The 25,839-nt window shown below is 40.7% G+C and overlaps 1 protein-coding gene across 4 annotated transcripts in view; it reads left to right on the top strand.

Moving 5' to 3' along the window:
- LOC148481576 (NACHT, LRR and PYD domains-containing protein 3-like) overlaps positions 1 to 22,206 on the top strand; it is a 126,178-nt gene extending 103,972 nt beyond the window's left edge. For 2 of the 4 annotated variants that reach the window (XM_088453228.1, XM_088453230.1), the window contains 3 exons: positions 2,694 to 2,777; positions 7,971 to 8,054; positions 19,113 to 22,206. In XM_088453228.1, coding sequence (XP_088309354.1) covers positions 2,694 to 2,777; positions 7,971 to 8,054; positions 19,113 to 19,470 — 526 coding nt within the window. In that variant the 3' untranslated portion in view covers positions 19,471 to 22,206. Of the gene's footprint in view, positions 1 to 2,693; positions 2,778 to 7,970; positions 8,055 to 19,112 lie in introns of those variants that run through there. The other 2 variants (XM_088453229.1, XM_088453231.1) reach the window with 2 other exon arrangements.
- The last annotated feature ends 3,633 nt before the right edge of the window (positions 22,207 to 25,839 follow it).

The following is a 25,839-nucleotide window of genomic DNA, read 5'->3' as shown; positions in this document are numbered from 1 at the left end:
GCAGGGTATACACTCGGAGCAGGACGGTCCAGTATGTACATTTCCCCCGGCAGCTGCTCCTCTCTGCAACCATTATGTGTGGGGTGCCGTGCTGCCGGGCTGGCGATCACTGAGACCAGCAGGGATTGGCAAACACTGTGGGATGATCCAAGGGTGCAGAGGGGCCAGGAGATCGCTTTGAGATTGACGGCTGCTTATCGTACAACAACCACCCAGTGGGCGTTTCTGAGTGGGCGCATCAGATGCGACCATGTCAGGGAAAGCCCAGCCTGGTGTAGTTGTATCTGGAGTGATTAATGTTCATAAACCAAATGAAGTTAACGGTCCTATATCACAAAACAGCAGCACTTCTTTCTGGTCATTGGCTATTGAGATGTAATGTGGCTTTATCTCTGACAGTGATTGTCAAATAAGCTGATAGTTAACATAAAACTTTACTACTAAGAAGATTCAACTCCAAAAGGTGAATGGTATGAAAACTGCCAACTCGTACCCAATAGTCGTCAATTTTTGGAACCTCCCCTCTAGTGGAATTAGCAGGGTTTGTTGATGCCACCCCTCCCCTGAGCAATGCTATGATTCGCTGCATCAAACAGTGGGAAATGGGGCTATAGGAAAGTGATTTATGTTGTCACTTTTTGAAGTGTATGAAATCTACATTTGGATCTGTCAGGGTAACCTACACTCCAAAATGTGTGAGTCTCCTGGATATTTCAGGTGAGTAGGTAAGTATGCCATACCCTATACCTTGTGTATATGTAGAGACAAATAATGAGTTCTGGGCATAATTCCTAGTACCTGTTGTTGTTTTTTGCCCAGCCACAGGTACCGACAACTAAGGATATTATACTACAACTAAAAGGGGTGCATAGAAAGACACTGGGCACAGTAATAGGCTGCGCTATACTATCTTTTGAATCTTATCACCCGCTGGATGATAAGATTCAAGCATTTTTTTGGGTGCAAACAAGTGGTGCATGGACAAGTCCCCTATTCATGATAAATAGTTCACTGCAGTTGGCAAGCAAAAGAATGGGGACTGGGTGGGGGTGTTCCCACACTACTAAAGTATTTACAATGAATAACACCCATCACTTGCTTTTACAATAACAAAGACAGACACTTTGCTTTATTTTGTATCTGTAGGATGGACACAACACATAAAAAATGTGTACTAAAGTGACTGCGCTTAACTTTGTTAAAGGGGATTTTTCGTGTCACAAGATATAAATACGGTAAATGATTTGGCATTGACATATACTGTACTTGTATCTGCTTGCAATTCTCTCATTTTCCCTGTAATATTTGACTGAATGGCCCATCATTATCTGGAAGGGCCTACTGGCATTCTGCAAACACAGAACCAGATAATTACAGTACATTCATTTATTTTAAATAATGTTAGTAGAATACATAGATATACTGTAGTTTTATTTAAAAAAATATAAAGGACTTGACATTTTATTGTGCAAGAACAAACTGGATCAAAGTACTGGCCTGTTGTTTTGAGTGTTCTAAGTTTCAAACCATAATGACAAGATTCATATTAGAAGAGAGTCATTGTTCTGTCACCCTGACCAAGCCCAAACTACCACTGCACATGCGGTGTAAATGCAACAGTCAGTGAATTACTGAGACTGAAACACAATTAAGTATGTCAAAATCAGTCACTAAACATTTCTGGCTTTTTGAACTCAGTAAACACAATATTAAGTACTACAAGCTAACTTTGCACATCTTATATATATATGTTAGAGATGTTCGTGAAATATGTAGTCTTGCCTCGATCTGAGATCCGAAATTGGCGGGCTGATCTGAGCCAACTCATCTCTAAGATTTGTTGCAAAATGGCAATAATTGGTTTGTTTTATCTCAATGAAAACATCTTTATACACAATTGTATGCAGAAAACAAATACGGTAAGTTGGCACTCAACATTTCTAGTCAATTTCAAATGAATGTACTCGCTGCTTAGTTGATAATGAGCAACATTGTTGAAATTCGTTTTAAAGATGAGTTAAACAATTTGCCATTTTGTTTGGTTTGGTGATCCTTTGTTTGAAGGAGATACAGTTCTTTTGTAGGAAAGTATTTGACAAGTAGTATTGCAAAATTATTTGTTCAAGTGTTGTACATTATTTTTGTAGTGTTAGATTTCAGTCTCGTCCCTTACTAAGCTCTGATGTGACTTTGCCTAAAACAATTAGGAAATAGTGTTGTAAGTGCTGCCCCCCTTGCAGGGGCATTTCTAGAGAGGAAGGGGCCTGTGTGCAGTCTCCGACACGGGCCCCCTCCTCTCCGCCCGGCAGTGCACTGAGCTTTGTGCGGCCAGCGCTGGAGTTATAGGCTCTGGGCACAAGAGTGTGCCCAGAGTCTATAGTGTACAGATCACCGGGAAAATGGCTGTCGCTGCCATTTTCCAGTCGTTTTACAGCACCGGACGCCAGCGCCGATGTGGGACTCCGGAGAGGTAAGTAATATAATGGGTGCAGGGTGTGCGGGGCCCCCCTGGACCCAGAGGCCCGTGTTTCCCGCACACCATGCACCCATTATAGATACACCCCTGCCCCTTGTGTTTTCTAGTTTATGTCATCAAATAGGAATTTAAGTGAAAAGAATAGTGACAATGTTTCACATCATATATGATGTTACATTGAAAGTGACACTAACTATGCAATCTATTATATTTATAGCCTTGGCTGGTCCCAATTAGAAGATGAAGAATTTTTAGAACTTTATAAATGTCTCCCACACAATAGCTCTTTGAATGGATTATGGTAAGTAGGAGAACAGAAGCCTGTTTAAGTTGCTGCAATATGTTTCACATCAGATCATGGTCACCACTGAAGATATACTATGAATAAAACATCCCCCATGTATTATATAGGCGTGTGTTTAAAATGTGCCTATGCATATCAAACAGGCCATTTCTGATCATCCGACTTTTCGCACCTTCGGTAGAGATATTGCAGTTAAACAAATACATTCATTATTTATGAAATAGATTTGCAATATCCTTATTTAAAGAAATCCATTTACCGCAGTGATTCTTGCATAATGACATGTATTAGCCAGCCTTCTTTGTATGGACAGCATGCACCAAAACACTCATTCAATTCCACAGACTGGTTTGCTAAGTGTTTACATTATTTTTTTGCAAACTCAAAAATCACATAAACATGGCAATGTGTGTTTGTAGCTGTATGTGCAGACATGTCTTTCACACACTGGAGGTGATTTATTAAAGGATCAAAATGCTGATGTCTAGAGATGTGAAAGGGAAGATGATACCTTTATTTTATCATTGTGCCCAGTGCTGTAGAGGGATAAAACTTGAACTGTAGAAGTAAAGAGAGTGGTTGTATATATTAGGTGCACATTAAGTAAAACTTCACTTTTAATTGAATGTACTTAAAATTGTTGTCCCATTTCCACTGGGTAGGGTAAAGTCAATAGTGAAATACTAAGGTTAAACTCGAAGACAAAACAAAGATATACACTGTAGAAGAAAATGAAGAAATATGCATAGGCGCTCCCTAGTATAGCAGTCTAGGTGACCTCTGGGTTGCACCCCACCACCAAAACCAAATGCCTGAAGAAACAAGTCAGAAAAAACCTTCGGCGCTACTAGTGTTTCATGAATCCAGAGCAAAAACAATCTTGAGTTCCTTAATGGGATTCCCCATGTAATTATTCTTCCCAGATGAATTCCTCTATTCACTGTGAGGTGCTGTATTCAATTCGTGGATTTGACTCCCACATGGGATTTCATAGAAAGGAAAGACAGAGTTCATATAGTGTAGTATTTATGAGAATTGATTTATTTACATATACATATATATATAGAAAAACAGGTAAGTATGAAAACAAGCATACATTAATTTAAGTTTAGCAGATAAATATCCAAACAACCAACGCGTTTCGAATCCGTGGATTCTTCTTCAGGGCTGGAGATTCTCATACAAAGGCCAATCGAATGCTGACAGCTGTGACGAATCTGGCACCTGCTCTCACGTCACAGGGAGTGGTGGCTGCAAACTTTTGTCAGGACACCCAGTGGTAGCCCAGGCGATTTGCCACCAAGGGGAGAAGGAGGATTCCGGAAACTCCCCCATTTTATACTCATCTTGTTGATCCTCGCAAGGAGCTCCACACGGTACGGTTCTTCATATTATTAATATTTCGGGACAATTAATGTATGCTTGTTTTCATACTTACCTGTTTTTTACTATATATATGTAAATAAATCAATTCTCAAAAATACTACACTATATGAGCTCTTTCTTTCCTTTTTATGAAATCCCATGTGGGAGTCAAATCCACAAATTGAATACAGCACTTCACAGAGAATAGAGGAATTCAAGTATAGTTCAAACAGCCCATCTAGTGTTTTAATTTGACATATATATTTTTAGCATTAGGACAGATCAGTCCAAGTGTCTAAAGGTGCATACACACGGGACGAATCGCTCCATAAGCGACATCATCCCCTGTGTCCCCCGGCAGGGGTGTGCTCAGTGTTGTTAACGATACCGAGCACAAACACTGAAAGATATCAAGACCGATATCGTTTAGTGCCACCCACCCTCCCACATCCCCAAACATGTTCAACCTGACAATATCGTCAGGTTGGGCGGGAGGTTCGGGCGATGAATGATAACGACCAACTACAAACGGGAGCGTGCATTGGTCGTTATCGTTCATCATTTTGGTGCAAAAACTGAATGATATTTTGGACGACTGACCGATAACGATATCGTTATCATTCCATCGTCCAAAATATCGCTGCTTGTGTACACAGCATTATTCTCTTTAGGTTAAATAATGTTTTCTGAAATTATTTCAGACCTTCCCACCAGTGTATCCTAGTTCTAGATCTCAAAATAGTCTGCAAAATATCCGTCTATTTAACCTTGTTGAAACACTTTATGTACTTAAATGGATTAATCGTGTCTTTCCTTTCCCTTCTTTCCTAAAAATTCAACATTTTAAGCTGCACAAGCCTTTCATAATGCTGAGTTCTAGCCTTTCTTTCAGACTTTGGGCCTGATTCAGAGCCGTTCGCTATTTGTGGTCGTTCGTTCAAAAACAAGGGGTGGCTATTCAAATGATCCGTTCGCAAATTGCAGTCTGTTCCCACCTCTAAGTCTGAACAAGCGAGCAAAACATACGCTCGTTTATTTGATAAAAACGCCCCCTGGCCGCACGCACCATACGTCATGTCCGCTATTTATTAGATTAATCGAGTACATCGTACAGCGTATGAACTGCTCGCTATTCTGTGGTTGGTGTTTTCAACCGCTATTTTGCGAGCAGTTCTGAGTTAAAAAAAACCAAGTGACGTGGTCAATGACGCTGCTGTATTAATTATGCACTCCCTTAAAACGCCCGTTTTGACCTTTAAGCACGCCTGCGTTCGGCTCTCCACTCCCCGTTTTCAAGCACCTTCCCCTGTTACCACCCACATATGCCTCATTCTGTCACTCAAAATAGCAGGCCCTCGCTATATTGCGTACCAACGATTTTCGGCCGCACTGACTGGTTCGCGCATGCGTACTAAAAACCGTACGCATGCGCAGATGTGCGAACATCGCTCGGAACGAGCGTACTGCCGCTAGCGAGTGGCTCTGAATGAGGGCCTTTATCTTTTCTTAATATCCTTCTAAGGTAAAGGTCCTCAGAATTGATCGAATATTCTAAGCTTTGTAGGGCCGAAGGTAGGCAGTGAGTTTTTGAAACATATCACATTAAATCCCGAAGGCAATGCAAACAGAAATATACAAATGACTGTATTAATGCAGCAGTTATTTCCAGTAAACAAAGTGCCAGGTAAATTGCCATGGCCAGATGAGTGTTCATTTCCATGCCATATCCCCAACAACTGACTTGGTTTAATAAATAAATGGTCCATTAGCAGCAAAGCATTTTGAAACAGACATTTTTCCTGCATTTATTAATTTGCATATACACTTTAAAAAAATGTTACAGCCATTGCTTATTATTTATTTTCTGCTTTTTATGGATTGATTTACACTTAAAACATGTTATTTATTCTTCAATAATTGATTGGTGCACAGAATATTAATATTTATATTATACTGACGTGTTTCTCAGCATCTATTGGATAGTGCAGTACAATATATGTTATCAGGCTGTTTACTTGTATTATGATTAGCTGGAAAACATTGGTCTCACATATATAATATATTTCATTCCTATAGCTGGTTTGAATACTCTATGGAATTCCCTTCTGCATACAAAACTTTCCCCTTGCATCCAAATCTTCAAGCTTTCCCTCAGGGGCGAAACCAAGTATTTTAAGGACCCATAGCAAAAGTTTGTAAGGGCCCCTATGTACAACCCAATGGTGAAAAGTGTATAACCCATGTAGCTGTGCAAGGAAGATAGCCCCCCTTAGCTCTTGGCTCCATAGCAGGTGCACCCCTTGCACGCATGGTAGTTACGCCCACGCGTTCCCTGAAAACTCAGGTAAGCTTATCAAATCCTCCGACCACTTTCATAATCTACCTGGGCTATTCTACCCAATTACCACCACACAGTTCACTCAAAACGTATAATTATTCTCCTTTCATACGCAAACATCCCTCTGACCCAGAAAGAAGCATTGAATGGAATCATATAATTGAATAGATAATATTGCCCTCTAAGCACTTTTTAACATTGTAATCTGGCTGAATCAATATGCAATATATGCCACCTCCCTTATCAAACTCCTACTTTCCTATACATTGTAGCGTGTGAGCTGAGCCCACTTACCTCTTTACAGTGTTTGATTCTAATAGTAACATGCTGCGTTTAAATGTTAATAAACATATAATAATGTCAATAAAGGATAGCAATCATACAGTCACCCAATTGAATAAGAATACTAGCTGTACAGTAAATAAACTGCTTACAGAAGTGATGTCACTTGTGAAAGGTAGAAAAAACAGAAACATGATTTTTAAAACCGTGGACTTCCCCTTTAAGTATCAGTCCTTTTTTATACAAATTAGACATATGCAGAAATAGCTGCTGTTCATTATAGTGTAAATGTATAAAAGGATGAAAGTAATAATTATAGCAGCTCAGCATAGTTAGCACATTAACCACATGCAGACATGCCAACATAACCAATTTAATGAGAGAAACATTGACATATATGTTTTGACTAAATTAACCTGGGCTCACTTAATTAGCTGATATCAAGCATACGTTTTACATCCGTTAATTAAATAGGTCCAGGGAAATTCATTCAAAATGTAAGTGAGAAATCCAGACGTAACAAATATTTCCATCATGAAATGGGCACTATTGGCATGTCTGCAAGAACTGTCGCTTAAGGGTTTAGATAATGCTGGCCACACACACATATGAGGGTATATTTACTAAATTGCTGTGTTTTAGAAGTGGAGATGTTGCCCATAGTAACCAATCAAATTCTAGTTATTATCTTCTAGAAAGTGCTAAATTAATGTTAAGTAGTAACTGATTGGTTGCTATGGGCAACATCTCCACTTCTAAAAACCCACACTCTTGTAAATATATCCCATGGAGTTTTTTTATTTTTTTATTTCGAAAGAAAAAATGTAATTCATGTACACATATGTGAAATAATGGGATGCTCATAATTCAGGTGCATTGAAGATATCTGATGGGATTTATGAATCAGGCACCCATATTGCAGTTGGATCCAATTGTATTGTAAGACTCTGAGGTCTATTTACTAAGCTGTGTTAGGAGATAAAGTGAACGGTGCTAAGGTACCAGCCAATCAGCTCCTAATTGCCATTTCACAGGCTGTGTTGGAAAAATGGCTGTTAGGAGCTGATTGGCTGGTACCTTAGCACCGTTCACTTTATCTCCTAACACAAATAGACCCAACAGTATGTATCCTGCTTTGCAGATCATCATAAAATAGGTTTGCGTGAGAAGCATATGTCAACATCTCAATCACTTTTTTTTTTTAGGCTCGAAGGAAACAATGTCAGCTACAAAGCTGTTGAACAGTTTTCAGATATAACTTCGCTCAATTCAAGTTTAAAATATGTAGTGTGAGTATGTTTGTCACCATCAATCTTCTTATGAATATATCACTGTACCATTGTTATAAGTGAAGATGGGCAGATCTTTCATGATTCCATTCACAGAATTATTCAGGTAAAATACTTTTTGCAGATGGGTACAAAAGTATAAGTATTAATGCAATGCTTAAAGCGGTGACCCTGTGCATGGCCATCTCTTCCATTGAGCTTGTTGGGCAGTTGCCCAAGGGCCCGAAGCTTCTAGGGGCCCACCAACCCGCCCCCCTGCAGCTGCGGCCAGTTGGAAAATTTGTGATATTTTTATAAGACGGCCGCCGGTGCACTGTACTCTGATCTAACTTCCCCCACTCCATCCCCCCCGTGACGAGTACTCACCTCAGTCCCAGTTTCACTTCATCCGCCGGCTTCAGACCAGTCAGACAGAGTCTCTCGGCATGTGTGGGAGGTCTGATGGGCATGCAGGAGGGTTTAATTTTTTTGACCATTTAAATTTTTTTCACGTGAATGGGTGGGTAGGGGCCCCAGTGCATTGCTTTGCCCAGGGCGCACACTGCTGTTAAGACAACCCTGACCCTGTGTCTGGTTCATGCTAAGTGTAGGAGTTCCAGGAAGTGTTGAATACTGCAGACCAGGAAACTAATGCAGAGTTGAACGCAGTTGCTTAGACATTGCAAGCATCATGCATGGAACAAAAGTTGTAGGTACCTCTGAGGCCAGACTACCCCTATCTGTACACTACACTTGGTTCATAGCCGTCATCATTATTAGTGCATACTTGCACCAGCCCTATCTCTGGTGCAAAAGATCAGTCTAGAAGCAGGCGTATTCATGCATAGCCTGCAAATCCATCTTCATGCCCTCTGAACTTTGCCTACTGATAATGCCCTGTTATCACCCATTTTACACCCTTTTTAGCCGCAGAGGATAGGACTCAGGATATGCGCCACAAATGAACTTGCGTGCAACTCTGCATCAGCCCCAGGACCGAGTTCTGTGTGATAGTTTCTGAAAACAACTTGCATCTACTTCACAACACATATAAATAAATGCTTTATTCACCACAGACCTAAGTGACCCTTGTATAAATCACTGAAGTCACTGATTGCACCCTATATCGTTTACACACTTAGTGACCATGGAATTTTAGCCTTCTAATAATATTATTAATATAAATACTGCAGATGAGTGTTAAAAGGGCATATATCAAAGACCATGAGAACATAAATAGCAATCTGATAAATTGCTTCTCCTGTTGTAGCCATGACAGTCCAGTCCAGGCACCTAAATTGCAAATATTTTACTGTACTTGTCACACAGTGTACTGTACAAGCGCTATGCAATTCAGTCTAACCCAGTCGATAAAACTAAAACATTTATGTAGTGATTGCGAAATTTTAGATAGGTTATTGAACAGATTAATAACAAAATGTCCTCCAGTTAAGAAACAATTCACAACTGGACAATTGAAGGAATCTTTATGGTACTTACAGTGGTGTATCTGCATGTTACCATGGAGACCTGTCAGGTGCTGCTGGAAACGCATGTATCAAGACCATTTGTTCTCTATTTGCTACTCACTAGCTAACAGTCTTCATTTCTATTTTTTTTTCACAATACTTTTTATTTGAATTTAATGCAAATAAATGGGGGTACAGAAGCAAAACGAGAGAAGGGAGGGAAGCCAGGCATATTGCATATCCAAAGGGTCAAAACCCACAGAAATATTACATATATAAAAAAAATGAACAGACACAAGGTCTAGCATTGATCTAACACACAGGTTCTCAAACTTGGTCCACACACAGGTTCTCAAACTCGGTCCTCGGGACCCCAAACTGTGCATGTTTTCCAGGTCTCCTCACATAATCACAAGTGAAATCATTAGTTCCACCTGTGGATCTTTTAAAATGTGTCAGTGAGTAACAAATACACCTGTTCACCTGCTGGGTGACCTGGAACTGTGTTGGGTCCTGAGGACCGACTTTGAGAACCTCTGATCTAACATATCAAGAGTCAGAGGAGAACAGAGAACAGTAAGATCCACATGAGCACTATATATACAGATGTGTCCACATACATCTATCCTCCTTACAAGTTAAACAGCCCTTTTATGATATGCCGTGGCGTGACTCTGTAGCGCAAATCGTCTTTTTGTGTGACTTTTTACCTTCAAATGCTCCTTATTCACAAAGTGATGCAATTAGCTATCACAAGCAACTTCTGCTGATTAATATGATATGCAGCATGCCTATATTCTCTGTGCGTCTGCGGGTGTATCTGCATGCGAAACGCCACGTTACAGTGTTACAACCGCTGACACTGTAACGTAGCATTTGCTGATTAAAACGATATGCAGCATGCCTATATTCTATGTGCGTCCTGTGGGTGTATCTGCATGCGAAACGCCACGTTACAGTGTTACAGTCGCTGACACTGTAACGTAGTATTTCACATGCAGATACACCAGTAGACGCACAGAGAATATAGGTATGTTGCATATCATTTTAATCAGCAGAAGCTGCTTGTGCTAGCTATTCACATCACTGTGTGAATAAGACGCATTTGAAAGTAAAAAGTCGCACAAATTACGTTCTGCTCTACCGAGGCATACAGAGCTCCTGCGTTATGTGTGGCGCGACTTGTAGTGCATGGAGGATAGATGTATGTGGACACATCTGCAGTAGAGTGTCCCTGTTCTTCTTTATATTCTTTCCGTCTAAACCATTTCATATGTATGGAAGAAGCAGAGGAGGAATATTTACAATTCATTGTTTCAAATAGAAAATGTTTTTGGACTTTATTTTCAATAACTGCAATACTAGGTACAGAGGCGATCTTCCACAGCTGTGGCTACTAAAATGTAACCCATATCTAGATATCTATCTCCATATATATCCCACACAGCCACAATTCCTCCAGCAATACTGAGAGATGGAGGGCCAGATTTTGTGCTGCTGCTCCAGGGTAAAGTATGCTCTCTGAATGATTCATGCATTTAGAAATTGTAAAAGAGGAGCAAAATATGATATCCCACTCCTCAGAAAGAACCCTAGAGAGGTCCCTTTCCTACTTAATCTGGGAGGGCAATGTCCCATTTTTGCTATCCAATATTTCATATTGATAAGACCGAAAAATACGCCCTTTATGATTAGAGGATCGCAAATGGCATAGTAGTAACATAGGAAAGGACGGTTTCCTAAGAGGCGAGGGGAGGCAACTCTGCAATGTCACAGTTGTAGATATTTGTAAAAATATTGCTTCAAAAGACAATAATGTGTTTGGAGTTAAGAGAAGGATGCTAAGCAGTTTTCTAAGAAGATTCGCTCAGGGAGGAAAGGCCACCTCTGGCCCAGAGCTGGAGAGGGTAAGTATATCTCCTCACTAGAAGAAACCAATTTATGCCAAACTGATATAATGTAATTTGGGCTGCCTTGTTGATATAATGTAAAATACAAATCATGGAGAGGAAAAGGGCGCATAAATTCCCTTTCTATGACTACCCAAGGTTCAATTCAAATTGGAACCAATCTCTGGCTTGACTTAGGAGACAGGCAGAATGGTATTTTTCAAGATCTGGAAAGGCTACTCCACCAGCAAGCTTAGGAAGGGAAAGTGTACCCCTTGCTATTTTAGGTTTATTCTCCATTCAAATATAACGCATAAGGATCTGATAAACTTTGTTACACATAAGCTTAGGTAGGGGTCTAGGTATGGTACGGAAGAGATACATGAGTTTGGGGAGAAGTACCATTTTTCTGCAGCAATCCAGCCCAGCCAAGACACCTCATGCATCACTCCTTAGCCCCTCAAAAGCCTTCAAGAGAAGGCATAATTGCATTCAATAATATCACAATCTCTAGCCAAATTAGCACCTAAATATCTAAATGATCTAGATTTCCAGGCATACCTCTAAGGGGTATACTTACTAAAGTGTGGGTTTTTAGAATTGGAGATGTTGCCCATAGCAACCAATCAGATTCTAGCTATTATCTTCTAGAAGGTGCTAGATAAATAAGTAGAATCTGATTGGTTGCTGTGGGCAACATCTCCACTTCTGAAAACCTGCACTTTAGTAAATATACCCCTAAGACTCCTTCAATCTTCCCAAATCTCCCCTGATATATTAAAGGGAAGGGCCTCAGTCTTATTAGTATTTAACTTATAGAACAAGACTGCTGCATAAGTGTCCAAAGCAGATTGTAACTCAGGAAGGGACGTTTCTGGACGTCGAAAACATAATAAAATGTCATCAGCAAATAAACTGATCTTTTGCGAAATCCTTATAGACTCCAGGTACCTAATCTTTTCAGCCAGAGGCTTACTTGCTAGCGAAATAATAAATGGTGTAAGGGGACACCCCTGACACGTGCCATTGGTAATATCAAACCGTGAGGAAAGACAGCCGTTAATATACACCCTAACAGATGGAGAAGTGCATAGAGCATAATTGAGTCAAGTATTCCATCTCTAAAACCAAATCGCCGTAAAACAGTTTGCAAATACTCCCAATGCAGTCTCGTCATATATTATCTGGCGTCTGTCTGCCCAACACAAACTCCACCTGGTCAGGTTTAATAATAGCAGGTAGAAGACAGCACAGACAATTAGCTACTAATTTAGCAAATAATTTGACATCAGTATTCAACAAAGCAATAATTGTGCACAGATGTAGGATCTTTACCCGGTTTAGGGATAGCTACAATTTGCACCTCCTAACATCTCCTTCGGGAACTGTTTAGTCTCAGAGGCTTCATTATACAAAGACAGCAACACTGGAGCTAGATCAGTTTTAAAAGTCTTATAAAAATTTGAAGGATAACCATCTTGTCCAGGCACCTTGTCAAGCGGCAAAGAATTTATAGCTACTTCCACCTCTTCCAATAACCAAGGAGAGTTAAGGGACAGAGAGGTATCGGAGTTTAAGGAAGGAAGAGAGAGGTCATTTAAAAATGTATCAATATTAACCTTAGTCGGCTGAGGAGTGTTGGGGCATATTTAATGTTGTACAATTTTGAATAATACTTAGCAAACGTATTTGCAATCTCAACTGGGTCAGATACCTTTGCTCCTCTAGAGGTATAGACGGTCTCTACTCGCTCTCTTGCCCGCCATCCTCTCAATTTATTGCCCAGCAAACGGCTAGCCCTTTTACCGAAAACATAAAATTTCTGGTTAAGACGTGCTAACTTGCACTGAACCTCTTGAAGCAAGAAAACATTTACCTTCTCCTGAGCACTGAGAAGCTGTTTAAACTACGTTTTGTTAGCAGGATCAGCTTATTGAGCCTCCTCAAACCTAGCAGCTTCAATTTCGGCTTGTTCATAATGCTTTTTATAATCCCTCTTAAGTCTAGCTGCAGCCTGAATCGCCACACCTCTCACAACTGCTTTTAAGGAGCACGAAAATTAAATGTGGAGGTCTCCTCTGGGTTATTAGTACTTAGATACAAAGGGGTCCAGGGCCGTCTCTTCCATTGGGCTTGTTGGGCAGTTGCCCAAGGGCCCGGAGTTTCAAGGGGCCCGCCAGCCCCCCTGCAGCCTCGGGCAGTTGGCAAATGTTTTTTATTTTTTAAAGCATTGTGTTCCATTCCGATCCGCGAGGCCCCTCCCCCTCACTCCCTCCCTTGGTGGCGAGCGACTTCCCCCAGAGTAGCAGATCCGCTTAGGGCCTGGCGGGTCCCAGGGGGCCCACTGACAGGGCTGTAGACAGGAGGTTTGTTATATAGTTGAGTTCCGGCAGACTGTGAGCACATTGATTTGACAGCTGCCGGGTGCCGCCCTGACTCGCAGCCCTCCTCTCTCTCTGACTCACAGGCATAGCCACAGCCCTCCTCTCCCTGCTTGACTCACAGCCCTCCTTTTTACTGCCGCGTGTGACCATTAACACGTTACATGCAGAGAGAGGAGCCAGAAGAAGCTGAGGTGCTCTCCATGCAGAGGTCCGGAGAGAGCATAATAATAGAAGGCGAGTGCCATACTGTCAGGCCACATGGGGGGCTGGGAGGGGGTGTTTGATGTATCCATCACTCATCTGCTCTTGCTATAATCTACAGGGGATGGGGCAGGGGGGAGGGGGTGTTTGATGTTTTCATCACCCTCCTGCTATAGTATATGTGGGTGGGGGAGAGGGGGAGTTTGATGTTTCCATCACCCACCTGCTCCTGCTATAGTCTGGGGGTGGGGGGCCATGGAGGGGAGGGGGTTCTTGTGCTGTGTGAATGTATAATAAATTAATAAGTGTGTGTCAGTAACTGGTGTCAGTAAGTGTATCTGTCAGTAAGTGGCGTCATTGTCAGTAAGTGTGTCATTGTCAGTAAGTGTGTGTCATTGTCAGTAAGTGGTGTCATTTTCAGTAAGTGTGTGTTTCAGTAATTGGTGTCAGTGTCATTGAATGTATGTGTCAGTAAGTGGTGTCATTGAATGTATGTGTCAGTAAGTGTGTGTGTCAGTAAGTGGTGTCATTGAATCTATGTGTCAGTAAGTGGTGTCAGTAAGTGGTGTCAGTGTCATTGAATGTATGTGTCAGTAAGTGTGTGTCAGTAATTGGTGTCAGTGTCATTGAATGTATGTGTCAGTAAGTGTGTGTGTCAGTGTAATTGAATGTATGTGTCAGTAAGTGGTGTCAGTGTCATTGAATGTATGTGTCAGTAAGTGTGTGTGTCAGTAATTGGTGTCAGTGTCATTGAATCTATGTGTCAGTAAGTGGTGTCAGTGTCATTGAATGTGTGTGTCAGTAATTGGTGTCAGTGTCATTGAATGTACAGTTTGTGTCAGTAAGTGGTGTCAGTAAGTGTGTGTGCCAGTAAGGGTTGTCAGTCAGGAAGTGGTGTCTGTATCAGTAAGTGGTATCTGTGTCACTGCCACTGGTCAGACAATCAGACATAATTTCTGATTGTCTGACCAGTGGCAGTGACAGAGTAGCAGTGACTCTGACTGGGGCGGGACGGGGAAGAAGAGCCTGAGCAGCCAGCCATACTTATAGGCAGAGCCGTAACTAGACTTTTCGGTGCCCTGTGCCAAAAGAGCATTGCCCCCCCCATTTTTAAAATAGGGACATAATGCACCCAAAAAAAGGAATGGCTTCATGGGGAAGGGCCAGGGAAGAGATAGGGGAGGCCAGGAGATGCCGGGGATGAAATAAGAGGAATCTACAAGTGAGAATGACAATAAACTAAAAATTGACAAGCATTTTTTCCTGTGAATGGGTGGGTAGGGGCCCCAGTGCATTGCTTTGCCCAGGGCCCACGCTGCTGTTAAGACTGCCCTGAAGGGGTCAATCCTATTAGGTGCGAGATGCGATTTTCACTTTGAATTCGCATAGTGAATTCATTTTGCAATACAATTAGCAACTCGCACTGATCAGTCAGACTGAATTCGCAAGTTTCCACTCGTACCTCCCTGAGGGTGAGAGATGGAAAGGAAAATCTTTATTTTAAGGTTTAAATATGGGGACACTGTGCTGAATCCCTTGGACACCCACCCTAATGACCAATTAGGCAATTGGAAGTTTCTAATTTGCTTATTTAGTCCAATAATTACATGTCATTTTTTGAGGTAAAAAAAAAAATGTCCTCAAATTACCCCAAAATCAACTTTTTCGTTAGTTTAGGTACCAAAATTTAATTACATAAATTTTTGAGTTGAGAAATAATTGTTTTTATCATTTTTTTTCCCATTTTTCAAGGTGCCCTCAAAGTACCCCAAAATCACCCTTTTTCCTATTTTTTTTTGCATTTTTCGTTTAATTAGTTTCGTTTATTTTTTAACATTTTCTTGCATTTAAAAAAAAATTCACAAATCAGCCATTTGACACCATTTCAAAACATACAGTACCTTCCTACTGCCCACATGCAGTCCTGCTAACTAAATTATCCATTTTGAGGGGTACAGGATGGTCACCCCACATTTTCATGCATTTCTCGCAAATCTCATTTGGCATTCAATTCACACCCCTTCGCTGCGAGTAGTGCAAATAGGCATTTTTAATTGGATTAGAGAATTGTCGGGAGCGCGCTTTGCGGCGAAGTGTGTGAGTTTAAAGAAATAAACTCGCTACTTGCAATTCGCATCTAATTGGATCGAGCCCAAAGAAAGAGATTCCTGTATGGCTTGGTGAACCTCTGGCTGAGACAAGATATACTTACCTAACCTCTATGGGCCGGGAGCAACTCTCCTAGCGCCTATATTCCATATCAAAAAAAGAAGGGAGTGATCCGACCACGTCATAGGGAGTATATCAATTTTACGAATGGAGGACAACTTATCCAACAGTGCTACATCAATCCTAGAGTAGGATCTATGTACATGCGAATAAAAGGAAAAATCCCTCACTGTGGGGTGCTTAGTTCTCCACACATCAAATACCATATTCTGCTAATAATTGTCGAAAACCTTTAGCAAAGTCTTGGGGCTGACTGGAGTGAGAAACAGTCTGGCGAGATCTGTCCAACATAGGGTCCAAAACCATATTAAAGTCTCCAAGGATCAACACTGCTCCTCTAGTGTGTTTCTAAAGTGTTGAGCAAAATTTCCTACAGAAGGACAACTGCCTAGTATTGGGTGCATAACATGAGACTAAAGTGACTTCAACATTCTCCAGATGTCCCACTAAAATGAAGTACCTCCCACCAGGATCAGCATGTTGTGATATCAATGAAAATGGACAGTGCTGAGAGATAAGGATGGCCACACCAGCTTTCTTAGTAGGATCATTGGCTGTATAACAATGAGGAATTCTGGTGTTACTAAAAAGTGGTGGAGCCGACTGTTGAAAATTAGTTTCTTGAACAGCAAAAATATGGGCCTTAAGTCAATGAAAGCTTACTCATTGACCAACCTGCCACCCTCTAAAAATTGTCATTACAAAATTATTTAGTGTAAACAGAGTCGGTACGGGTTTGAATAGTTACAAATTTCAGTAAAAAGTTGCACAAGCCCCTGTAGTGGCTCCACGATGACATTAGATGTGATTGTGTCCCCTGTCCCTCAGCTGTATTTCCTGTACATGCTGATGCCTAAATTTCAAGATGTTTTAGTAGACTAAAGTAAGAATAAATGAAAGGTTGTTTGCTCATATGGACTCTGGATCTCCCTATTTGATCACATGAAACTATTTTTAAGTTTTTTAGAGAAATTCACCTGTAAAATACATAGCTCTATTGGCCAAATTATCCTATTTAAATTCCTCCAAGTGCATTATTATTTATTGGGAAGGCAGGTACCAGAGGTTCTGCACTGTGGGCCTGTTTCAAAGATGGACGGTAATGCATTCACTAGTACAACTGCTATTTCAACAGCGGTTGCGAAAATATGCAAATGCTAATCTCCACTTTCCCCTTGTGCCCCAGCATGCAACGGAGAAAAAAAGCGCTGAGACGCCCGCTTTCAGGCTCCGTGTATGATGCAACTGCGACGGTGATTATAGACACTCCACCATCAGCATTAGCACTTCTGCTACCCTAATGGTCACTCAGGCTATTCATATCAAATACTTCTTTTTCTTGCAAACATTTTAGCTTACCTCCTCCTAGTCTCCACTCGGAAATGCCCATGGATCGTAGGCGCCATCTCTAATCATAGCAATGTCGTATGCAGTTGCATAAGCCATCGCACACCTCGGTTAGCGCATGCGCAGTAAGGGTTTCCTAGACTTTTCGCAGCATGCGCTTTAGCAAACAAATGCTCAACCGTGTAAACATCAGCATTGCATCTGTCTATAAATCAGGCCCGGTGTCCCTACATTTTTACCTTAAAATAAAAAATGTCCCTACCTGTTCACCTGCTCTGAGGCACAAATAGTGATAGCCATTGAAGTCTGCCTGTACAGTCGAGGGTCGACGGTGTTAAAATATATAGATGTGTCCACATACATCTTACTTCCTTGTGTTTACTTTAAACAGCCCTTCTAATCACGCCATGCTGTGACATGACTCAGTAGCGACAAGCGTGTTTTGTGCAATGTTTTACCTTCAAATGCATCTTATTTGCACAGTGTCAGCGGCTGTGACACTGTAGCGTAGCATTTTGCATGCAGATACAGCCGGGGTCGCACACAAAATATAGGCCACATATAATTTTAATTAGCAGAAGCTGCTTGTGCATCCGATTCAAATCGCAGTGCGAATAAAACTCATTTGAAGTTGCACGAAAATATGCTCGGCGCTAACAAGTTGCACGGCACTCACGCGTTATGTTTAATGTGACTTGTAGCGCACAGAGGTAAGATGTATGTGGACACATCTGTAGGTAGAAAGCCTTTGATGGTTGACTATCAATGGCTGAGTGCTGTGCATACGCAGCCCTCGGACTGGTGGCACCAATATTTTCAACATTGGGCACCGCCATTGATGATGCGGCTTCAATGCTGTGCCATCAATCACAAAATTATTTATTTATTAACTAGTATTTTTATCTTATTGTACCGTGAGGTGGTGTTTTCATTGACGCTTAGGGCGGGATGTACTAAAAGCGATAATGCAGTAAAACCCCCGAAAATGTAATTTCCATTTCCCAAATGTACTAAGCACTGATGGGCTATGGGTTTCTTATCGGGACACTCCCCCTTGCATGCACAGAAGGACACCAGAGGGACTTTCTGGGTGTTAAACCTGGAAGTCCTTCTGTCTGCAGCCATCGCAGAGGACAGCTCTTATCGGTAGAGCTGTCCTTTGCGATATTCTTGGTATATACATTGGTAATGAATCGTGGTATGTACCCGAAGACGGGGGATGTACCGCATTGCGGATGTGATGCTTAGTACATCCCACCCTTAGAGACATATTTATCACACTAGGAAGTTTTACACCAATATTCACGTTTTCAACTTTATATCCTGTGAAATTAGCTATTTTCAGTATTCTGGTCGATGGATATACTATGAAAACTAGAACATGGAGAATACTGTACATCAGTAAAATTAATACAGATTATTTAAGAATATGATAAATGTACTCCTTATTGTCAAATAGTGGTATTAACTTTACCTTGTCATAACCAGCTAGCTTGACTGCTTAATGTACAAAACACAGATCAACAGTGTATGTATATATATTGTTTTTTTTTATTCTAGGCTGCTTGGAAATAACCTGGACCCTGATAATATCACAGATCTGAAGGCCAAATCAAGTAAAAGCATAATTGTTGCTCACATTGATGAAAATTTCGGACAGGATTTTTGGGAAGGCTGGTGGATCTGGATATTTCAACGATGCAAAATGTGCAATGATGAAAAAATTGTCTCTTTTTTGACTAAAGTGTACAGGGGGCTCGGTCTTTGCAGTGGAAAAGACATTGAGTGGATGAGAAACTGGTATAGGCAAGTGGATGATTTACTGCAGCAGAGAATAAAACAGTGCTCCGTTAAGAACATAACTAAGAGGATGGAGGCACTCCGACAGATGTTTCAGCAGCAGTCATCAAGTCACTGACACAAAAATCTATTGTGACCACTGATATGCTATATTTTTCCTTCAACAGTATATTACATTCTAAGTAGACAGTGAACCAACACGCAAGGACTGAAAATGATAAGGAAAATATATAGTGTGTATTGTTACACCATAATTCAGTAATAGGAAATATGTAATTCCTTGAATGTGTTAAATTATTTCAGAAAAATAGCGCACCTTGTTTGTGAAACCAATATGTATATAATGTGGCGATATACTCATCTAGTATAGATGACATTCATGATCTGTGATTTGTACGGTGTACTACTGTACTGCTCCTCAATACAACACGTTTCGCCATGTGGAAAGATGAAATATACAGCGCATAACTAGATAGCACTGTAAAGCATATTCCTCTCATTACCATACTAGCTACAAAATATGAGATATAACTATCATGTTTCTACAGCACTTTTACACATATTCAAAAATATAATCCTTTCAAGAGACTTTACTAGAACGTGGAAAGAGGTGCTACTGTCAGTTATCTGTCAGATCTGATAGGAATGTCCAGCAATAGTGATAAGAGAAACTATCTGCACTACCGCAAAATATGTGCTTAATTTTACATTTGGACGAAAAATTTAGCATGGCACAAATGCATTGTGGTGGGTTACTGTGTGTAACGGCGGAGGTCAAAGATTGTATCAGGAATCTTGGGCCATGCAGCAGGAACTCCTAAGCTGAGTACACACGTAAAGATTTTCTGTCCAACCATCCAACTAGTCGATTGGAAATCTGGTAACGTATGGGAGTAACTGATGATCAGCAATTTGCTCCTAAATGCCATAAAACAGATGAAAATGGTCGTCAGACAAGTTTGCTAAATGTTTAATCTAAACAATTTGTTCAAACAGTTTTTGTCCATTTTCCGGCGTTTGGAGGCAAATTGCTGATTGTCATTTGCTTTCATACCTTACCAGATTTTCATTCCAACCAATCAACTAGTTGGATGGTTGGACAGAAAATCTTTACGTGTGTATGCAGCTTTACAGTTTGACTGTGATCTGTTGCCTTGTTTGATAGCTGACTGCACACAAATGCCAGTAGTGGTCATCTTCTAACCACATTTATCAATATACCCAACAATGATACAGCTGATTTTTTTACTGGATTATTTTCAGGAGATCACACACCCTGCAGTATCAGGCCAGATGCTCACTGTTGCTGCAGATATCACAGCATGTATGGCAACATTACACTCAGACCCGATCTGACAGGCCAACAAGTTATACTCGCTTACTTTTGAAAAAGCATTTCAGGGAGAATGTGAAAGCAACACCTATGAGCGCACGTTAAAGTGGGCATGTACTGCTACGTCTGAGAGTGTCATAAAACTGATTTAAAACCATATGTAAATGAACCCCAAAAGCAGTTAATAAGATCTCGTTGAAAACACACTGATATTTTTCAGCTAATGCATGTAGCCATAGCGATCATTGTGCCTTATAATATAACCAATGCAAGGAAATTATACTAATGATCCCATTTAAATGTATATATCTTGTTTTTTTGTGTGTGTTTTTTTTTTAAATAACAGCTATATAATGGGGATAAGGTAAAATCAGGGAGATTGCTACTATATCAGGAGTCTCCCTGACAATCTGCAACAAGTGTATGTAATTAGCAGAGATCTATACTCATTTAGTGGGATGGCTTCCATACATGATATTATGAATTCAACCGCTGTAGTATATAATTAATATCTCTAGGTAATATGCAACCATGCCTACATGAAAATACTAAGAACATACATGTAAACCTAGCCTGGACTAATGCACTGCTTATGTGTACTAACCTGGCAGCTATGTAAGTATATTTATTGTATAACATGCATATACATGCCTAAACAGTGAATTGTTGTTTTCTTTTATTTTTTTTATAACATTTTCAGTTTTTAACACTATCATGAGTTTATTATGCTATTACTATTAGAGACATTGTTTTCTATAGTACACAGGTTTTCAAACTTGGTCCTCAGGACCCCAAACAGTGCATGTTTTCCAGGTCTCACAGAATCACAGGTGTAATAAATTATAATTAGCTCCACCTGTGGAACTTTTAAAATGTGTCAGTGAGTAATGAGTACACCTGTGCATCTGTTGGGTGACCTGGAAAACAGCAACTGTGGGCCTAATTCAGCAAGGATCGCAACTGCGATACGTGTACTATGCATGCGTATGCACGAACTAGCCACTGCGATCAGGACTATGCAGACCCATCGCACAGTGATTGACAGGAAGTGCAGATTGTGGGTGGTGACGGAGGGGTGGTCGGCAAAACGCAGGCATGTCAGTGCATTCAAACGCTGTTGCAGTGGCGTGCATAAATTATCCATGCAGCTCGAGTACACAGTGTGTGCGATGAGGTTAACAACTTCTGAGTAAGGTCTGACATTGTGCAAATGTTCGTGAGGCTCCGATTGTACTCGATGTTACCGATGGTTTCGCAGTCTTGCTAAGTATTATGGATGTGGCTCCCAGGCGCTGTCACCAGGGTGCAGCGGCTGGAGGGAAGCTGCTGTCATTTCTTTTTTCTTTAGTACAATGCTATTGGAGCTGGAGGCGGGGTGGGGCAGTGCGGGGGGCGGCGGTTAGATGCGATTGCACAGTAGCCAGGCAGTGGGCTGGGCTGCCTGTGTTGACGCTGCGGTTGGAGGAGCTGAGGGAACGGCCGCTGCGCTGGAGCTCTATAGTAAAGGTAAGTAAAGTTGGCTCCTGTGGAAACTATAGGAGGGGGGTGGGGGGGGACATATATCTATGAGTGGCACTGATACTGTCTGTATACTAACTATAGGGAAGAGACCCGCATAGGGAACTATAGGGGGGGAATGAATAGCTTTGAGTGGCACTAGTATTGTCTGTATACTAACTTTAGGGAGGGAGCCCACATAGGGAACTATAGGGGGGGCTTGCAATGAAAAGCATTGAGGGAGGGGGCTACACAGGGAGACACATGGAGGGGGCTGCACAGGGAGACACATGGAGGGGGCTGCACAGGGAGACACATGGAGGGGCTGCACAGGGAGACATGGAGGGGGCTACAAAGGAGACACAGGGAGAGGGGCAATGGGGGAGAGACGGAGGGGGCAATAGGAGAGAGATGGCGATACAAACAAGTTAATAAGTATTTCTGTTCTGACTTAAATACTAATTACGTAATTTTGACCCAACTACTTGAGACAAAAAGGGACCGCTCGGTAATTAATTTGGCTTAGGGGTGCCTTGAAAGAAATCAAGAAAACCCTAAAGCTGGCCACACCCTAGACCAACTTTCATCCAACCAGCCAACTAGTTGATTGGTTAGAATGAAAATCTGGTAATGTATGGGAGTAACTGATGATCAGCAATTTGTTCCTATATGCCAGAAAACAGATGAAAATGGCCGTCAGACAAGTTTGCTAAATGTTTGATCTAAACAATTTGTTCAAACAACAGTTTTTCTCCATTTTCCGGCGTTTGGGAGCAAATTGCTGATTGTCATTTGCTTTCATACCTTACCAGATTTTCATTCCAACCAATCAACTAGTTGGATGGTTGGATGTAAGTTGGTCTAGTGTGTGGCCAGCTTTAGGGTGCTTTGAACTGAAAAAGTTTGGGAACCACTGGTGTAAGGTAAGGTGGGTGTCCTTATGTAGTGCTGCGACGGCATAGCGATCGCAATGGATTATCATCGCAGTCAGACTGCCTGTGTAATCGCAGCCACGATCGCAGTTGCGATCCGTGGTGAATCATGCCCTATGTGGGGTCCTGAGAATCTAGTTTGAGAACCACTGCTATAGTATAATGGTAATATTACAGTTCTGTTGACTGTATTCCTAATACAGAGCAGTCTGTGTGGGTAATGTAAGGTTACAGACCAGCAAACATGAAAAAGAGCTTTAATATGTACTTTATTTGGAAGGTCAGTTGACAGAAAAATATAATATACAAATCATGTTTTCAATTTGGTAATAATTAAAGTGAGTGGTTCCGTTCAAAGTATAATGCTATTTTGAAACCTTTGTGGAGTAGGCAATTCTTGGTGTACTCCTTGCATTGCTATTTCTATAACTGTATGAACTTCTGAAAGGTATATGTGCCAATAAGTAAATTAGCCATGCAGATGCAAATATGTAATTTTAACATTTATTTAAGGTGGAACTGGCCTTATTATTTTGTAGGTTACAGAGCTTTTTAGAAACTAGTACATATAAACATCAGTGCTTCATTTTGTTATTCATTCGTTTAATTAGGTAAAATTTTTATGCAATTCTTGAAACTTGTAAATTCAAATAATGTGAATAAGGCAGTACACCCACTTAGTTTTTGTAGAATAAATAATTTCAAAGTAAAATCTGTTACACAGTGTGTCACATGGAAATAAATTTGTAAAATGTCTTTTAAGGACAAACACTCAACACTTAACTATATATGAAATATATCTTATTAAATGTAACAGATAGTCTTAAGCTGGCCACACACTAGACCAACTTACATCCAACCATCCAACTAGTTGATAGGTTGGAATGAAAACCTGGTAAGGGATGAAAGCAAATGACAATCAGCAATTTGCTCCCAAACGCCAGAAAATGGACAAAAACTGTTTGAACAAATAGTTTTGATCAAACATTTAACAAACTTGTCTGACGACCATTTTTATCTGTTTTCTGGCATTTAGGAGCAAATTGCTGATCATACATTACTCCCATACGTTACCAGATTTTCATTCCAACCAATCAACTAGTTGGCTGGTTGGATGAAAGTTGGTCTAGTGTGTGGCCAGCTTTAGTGTTGAAATAATTAAAGCAAAGTATTTCATATGTCCATAAGTTCCAATCATAATGGCTAGAACAGCTGCACCGCCATTTAAGATCAGTTTTCTGATATCCACTGCCATAATTGGGGTTGCTGACCATAAAAGTGAAGGCCTCTAATATATCGGGTACATTTATTAACCATACCATACCATAAAATTGCACTTATTATTTATGAACATTTATTTATATAGCGTCAGCATACAGTAATCTGTTTTGCGAGGAAGATAAGTATAGCTGCTGCATTCACAATAGATTGTAGGTGGGCAGAGCCATAACTAGACTTTTTGGTGCCCTGTGCCAGAGAGAGCATTGGCGCCCCCCATTTTTTTAAATAGGGACATAAGATGCACCTTACAAAAGGGTCATGGCCTCATGGGGAAGGGCCAGGGAAGAGATAGGGAAGGCCAGGAGATGCTGGGGATGAAAGAAGAAGCTACAAGTGAGAACGATAATAAACAGGAAAATTGACAGGCCCAAACAGCGTCCCCTGCCCTGCAATGCCCTGTGCCATGGCACAGGTCACACTACCCTAGTTACGACCCTGTAGGGGGGATAACTATTTACGGGAAAACCAATAAGAAGACTATTGCAATAATCAATGGAGGAGTTAATAAATGCAGGAATTTACAAGATAATAGTATAGAAGTGGCATTGGAATAATTTGAGGCTGTTCCTTCACGGTAAAATAAGGCTTCTGGTGTTCCAATCTACGTGTTTAATCAGCGTGTTCAAACAGCCAGGAAGCTATGCATTTATGGTGGAGAAATAGCTTAAAACTATTGCCATATGATTTCTATGCTTCATGATGAATAAATCTATTTGATCTACTGGAGGATTTATCTGTCATTATACAACATGAATTAGATTTATAAAATTTTAGGACTTAGGGGTCTATGTAATAATTATCTGCAGTTTCTGCATAATTTTATATAAAAATCAGCTTGATACATAGGCCCCTAAGTGAGGGCTAGATGATTGGTAATTATGACCTAATGTAAAAACACAGATTTAAAAGAGAATTCACTTCCTATTTCACATGATAGTATATTTTAGACACTGGTGCATTTGCTTTTAATTAAATTAAGCAGCTATTGGGTGTAGTGTGAATACAATTTAGAATGAAGTATCTTTCCCTACACCTTTGGTGGTGGTTGCATAACTTACTTGTCCTTGTCTAAATTGTGTTACAGTAGATACCATATTATGCCTAAGATGTGTGGCATACCATAAAATGTCTAAGCTGGTTTGCATACCATATTAAGGGGTCTATTTACTAAGCCTTGGATGGAGTTAAAGTTAACGGAGATAAAGTACCAGCCAATTAGCTCCTGACTGCCATGTCACAGGCTGTGTTTGAATAATGACAGGAGCTAGTTGGCTGGTACTTTTTCTCCATTTACTTTATATATATCCAGGGCTTAGTAAATAGACCCCTAAGTCTAAGTTGTGTTGCATACCATATTATATCTAAGTTGTGTTGCATACCATATTATGTCTAAGTTGTGTTGCATACCATATTATATCTAAGTTGTGTTGCATACCATATTATG

Source organism: Taudactylus pleione, unplaced genomic scaffold, assembly GCF_031769625.1.
Source record: "Taudactylus pleione unplaced genomic scaffold, aTauple2 ptg000573l, whole genome shotgun sequence".
Taxonomy (NCBI): Eukaryota; Metazoa; Chordata; class Amphibia; order Anura; family Myobatrachidae; genus Taudactylus; species Taudactylus pleione.
Note: the sequence above shows the minus strand (reverse complement) of the source record. Positions and strands in the feature narration are given on the sequence as shown.